At 53.8% G+C, this 4138-nt stretch overlaps 1 protein-coding gene across 1 annotated transcript; it reads left to right on the top strand.

The window, feature by feature from the left end:
- Window positions 1-1010: 1010 nt before the first annotated feature.
- On the top strand, window positions 1011-2540 carry SCGB3A1 (secretoglobin family 3A member 1). Its single transcript, XM_033096479.1, has 3 exons — window positions 1011-1164; window positions 1720-2018; window positions 2414-2540. The coding sequence occupies exons 1-3, from the start codon at window positions 1110-1112 to the stop codon at window positions 2435-2437; spliced, it is 378 nt and encodes a 125-aa protein (XP_032952370.1). The 5' UTR covers window positions 1011-1109; the 3' UTR covers window positions 2438-2540.
- The last annotated feature ends 1598 nt before the right edge of the window (window positions 2541-4138 follow it).

Genomic DNA, 4138 nt, shown 5'->3' with positions numbered 1-4138 from the left:
GGGCACTACTGGTGTGGCCACAGGGCAGCTGCTTCTGCCACCCTGCTGCACCCACAGTGATGCAGACGTCTTGGCCCTGCCTTGTGAGCAGGCTTCCTTCTAGAGAATTCCTTAGAAGGTGAATTTTCACAAGCTGAAAATGGATGTCCTATTGAAATTACTTCCACAATGGCCGACAAAACATACATTTATAATGCAAACCTCCCAAACCAGTCAAGGAAAAAAATCTAAGAAATGAATGGAGACCGCATACATGTGCACACGTGTGATCATGGCTACACAAGCCACACGCTGTCTGCGTGTGGGAGAGCAGGAAGCCCCTGCAGAGGTGAATGTGGTCTCAGGGGCTCAGGAGACCTGAAGAGCTGCCAGGCTGCAAAGGTCAAGACCTGCTTGTCACCCAGGTGGGGTATTCCAGACTCCCCCTGAAAAGTCAGGTCTTCCCCTGCTAAGACTGTGTCATAGGCTGTTTTGCTTGTTCTCCATGTCATGCTCTATAGATGACAGATATGTGAATCTCCCGTGTCAAGACTGGTTTCAAAGATGGAAAAATGTGCAAGGCCTTCTGTGGGCGTTGGTAGCTGCCCGTGGCCCGACCAGGGAGATCGCCATAGAGGGGGACCTGAGCACTCAACCCCCCTGGTCTCTCCAGGACCAGAAGGAGCCAGGGGGACTCCACTGCATGACATTTCTAGGTGCTGGGAACAGGGGAAGGCCTGGGGTCACAGCCCTGCCCCTTCCTCACCCACAGCACTGCAGGAGGTCAGGGGGGACAGGCCAGAAAGCTCTCGGGAAGGGCAGAGGCCTGGGTGGGCCTGGTGCAGACAAAGCGCAGCCTCATTCCTGCACTCATGGAGGGCCCTGCCAAGAGGAAGTGCCGAGACCCGGGCAGGGTTGGGGGCATGGGCTTCCCAGGGCCCACCGGCCTGAGCAGGAAGTTGGCCAGGGCTCTGCCTATTAGCTGAGCAAACAGCGACTTTCTCAGGAGGACAGAGTGGGTGAGGCCCAGCCCTGGGGAGGGGTGAGGATGGGGTATATGAAGGCCTCAGGATCGAGCTCTAGAAAGGGTGTCTTTGGTTCCACGAGCATCCACTGAGCTGCTGCCCGGCATGAAGCTCACCGCCGCTTTCCTGGTCCTCAGCGTGGCCCTGCTCAGCCACTCCGGTGAGTGCCCTCGGGCCCCACTCCAGCTGTCCTGATCCTGCTGCCTTTGTCCTTGAGTCACCAGGCTACTAAATGGTCGTCCATCCAGTGCCCCTAAGGGAGCAAGCCGGTCCTCTGGGGCCCCACTCCCTGACCCCCAGCCTGCAGGCCTTCTCTCAGGCCCCTGCCTGCTCCAGTTCTCTTCTTCACCCACCAACTCCAGGACCTCCCAGCCTCAGGCTAGTGTGAACGCTGGCCTGGTCTGGGAACATCCATCGACTTCCTGCATCCTCCTCCAAGACACAACCCAGGTGTCCCTTCCTCTGGGAAGCCTGCCTGGGACCCCACACAGAGCTCGACTCTCCTCCCTCCACCCTCAGGCCACCTCCTAAGACCCTCTGTCCAGCCAGCTCCTTGCTGGGCCACAGCTCTCTGGTCAGCTAGGGAGGGAGTGAATAAGCAGGGGGGCTGGCAGGTTGTCAAGGCCCTGGGCACCACCTGGGGGAGACGGGTCCTCAGCAGTTCTCCTTGGGGGCCTGGGCATAGGTGGGTAACTCTTCTCTACTGTGTTTGCAGCTGTGGCCTTCTTTATGGACTTGATGGCCAAACCTGTGGCCCCGGTTGCAGCTGTCCTCACCCCTGACCTGGGGGTCGGGGCTGGGGCCCTGGAGGCGGGGGCTGGGGCCCTGGAGGCCGGAGCTGGGGCCCTGGAGGCCGGGGTTGGGGCCGTGGCACACCCCTTTTTCAGGGGCTTCAACCCCCTGACGTTCATACTGGCCAGCCTGGGCATCCCAGTGGAGCATCTGGTGGAAGGTTCCAGGAAGTGCGTGACTGAGCTGGGCCCTGAGGCCGTGGGGGCCGTGAAGTCTTTGCTGGTAAAGGGGACACCTGACACCACCCCGTTCCCCACCCCTGTCCCCTGTGCGTGCTGCCCTCCTAGCCAGCCTCCCCAGTATGGAAGCACCCCATCCACTCTTCTAAACCCTACCCAGGGGTCCCAGCCCCATGACAGGGGCCATTTCCTGACCCCGGGAGAACCACAGTGGCCTTGGGTGAACTGGGTGGACCATATCTGACCGGCATGGGGTTGCAGAGGGCCCGAGTGGTAAGGTAGGGATGCACCTGTCAAGGGGATTCCACCCATGCGTATTCCAGCAGAGCAGGTGTCATGACCTGCACAGGATCCTGGCCAGAGAGAAAACTGTGCCTTCCCCCAAGGTCCCTCACTGCTCTCAGGGGGACACACTCAAGCCTGGCTTCTCCTCTCCAGGGGGCCCTGACATTCTTTGGCTGAGCAGAGGCCAGAGTATCCCTGACTGGGGACAAGATGCTGCCACCTACAGGATGGAGACCTGCGTCACCCCTTGCCCCCCTCTCAATAAACATGGTTAAAAGCAGCTTTGGGCTGACTGACGTCTTCTTGCCTCATTGCCAGTCGGGTTCCTCCCCTTGCTCTGACCCACAGTGCTGAAGGAAGGGGGTTCTGGGGAGGGCTGGCATGGTATGTGCACCTCAGAAGGGCCACGTGCCCCAATTGTGTGTGAGAAGCAAGAGAGAGGAAAAGAGAGAGAGAGGAGAGAGAGACTACTGACATTTGGCAGGTGGCGTATAGCCAGCAAGTAAAGGTGACAGGGATCAGGCAAGTATTGAGTTAGATTTGAAAACTCAACTGGGAATTTTTCCCTGTTATGGTCTGTAATTGTTTATGAACTATGGGAATTATCTAACTATTGAAGATTGGCGAGAACTCTCCAAACAAACAAAGCCATTTGTTGCTGATATTTGAAAGTGTTTGTTTTCCCCCCTTAATCTAGATTTCTGCCCTGGTTGGGGCAGAGTTGAGGGCCACAGGGAGTCTTCTGATGTGCTTGCTTTCCCTGTGGTTTCACTGAAATAACATCATGGCTGTGATTCCTTCTATGCCACCAGAGGTCTGATCCCCAGGGTTGGTGGGTGGGGCCCGGAACGTCAAAGCTGACGTCCATCTCCAGAGCAGCCCAGCAAACTTCTTGGTTATTGATAAATTACAACCCTAGAAGCATTCCTCTGCTTCTGTCTCCTGGAAGGGGGCTCCCTGCCTTCACTATCAACACATTAGACAAACAGAATCCATTTTCATCTATTTTCTATTAAAACATGGCTCTGGCCTTTTTCTGTTCCTATTTTGATAAGGATATTCAGGGAATTAATTTTTTTGGCCGTTTCGACACATTTATAGTCAAACTAGAACAAGGAAGAGGATTACCTGGATCCGGATTAATTTAAATCTCATTGTGACACATTGCTCCCAAGATTCTCAAGGATTCTGAATCTTTGTGTAAAGCTGTGTCTGGACAAAAATGAAGCAGTATGCGATGAATCATTATGTATCTCTCCTGAAGAAGGCAGTGGGGACATGACTTGATCTGGCCAATTGCTCCCAACATTACACATCCAGGCTCCTTGGAAGGTGTCTGGTAATAGTTGCTTGGTTAATGCACTGAGTGAAAATAGTGAATGGAATCACTGGGAGAACTTTGTATGCCACAGGACTTGGTTGGAAGTGATGGCGGGCTCGGGGGCTAGAGCAAGTTCCCTATCCTGCGATGGCCCTGCTACCTGTCACCTGGGGAGCCTTCCCAGGAAAATCCTGGAGGGGAAATCACAGTGCTTACAAAAGCAGGAAGACCATTTGAAGGCCCAAGGCTAACTGAAATGGCTCGCTTACCCCCTCCTGCCGGTTCCTGAGAAAAGAGACCATAATCCTGAGAGAAGAGAGAATATGGTAGAGAAAAAGCTAGATTTCTTTAAATTTTCTTTTTTGCCAACTTGACTTTGTAACCATGTAAAGATTTTACATGATACAAGACCAAATTAAAAAATTTTAAAGCAACCTTAAAAGCATTGAAGTTATAAAAAATAAAAAAATAAACGTAACTTTGTTTCCAGTGATGGTGCTCACCCAATAGGCACAGTTCCAAGTAATATGGAACTATAGTCCTTTAACTCTACTTCC

The sequence above is a fragment of the Rhinolophus ferrumequinum genome, chromosome 24 (assembly GCF_004115265.2).
Source record: "Rhinolophus ferrumequinum isolate MPI-CBG mRhiFer1 chromosome 24, mRhiFer1_v1.p, whole genome shotgun sequence".
Taxonomy (NCBI): domain Eukaryota; kingdom Metazoa; phylum Chordata; class Mammalia; order Chiroptera; family Rhinolophidae; genus Rhinolophus; species Rhinolophus ferrumequinum.
The sequence above is the reverse complement of the archived record's forward strand: the minus strand, read 5'-3'. Positions and strand labels throughout refer to the sequence as shown.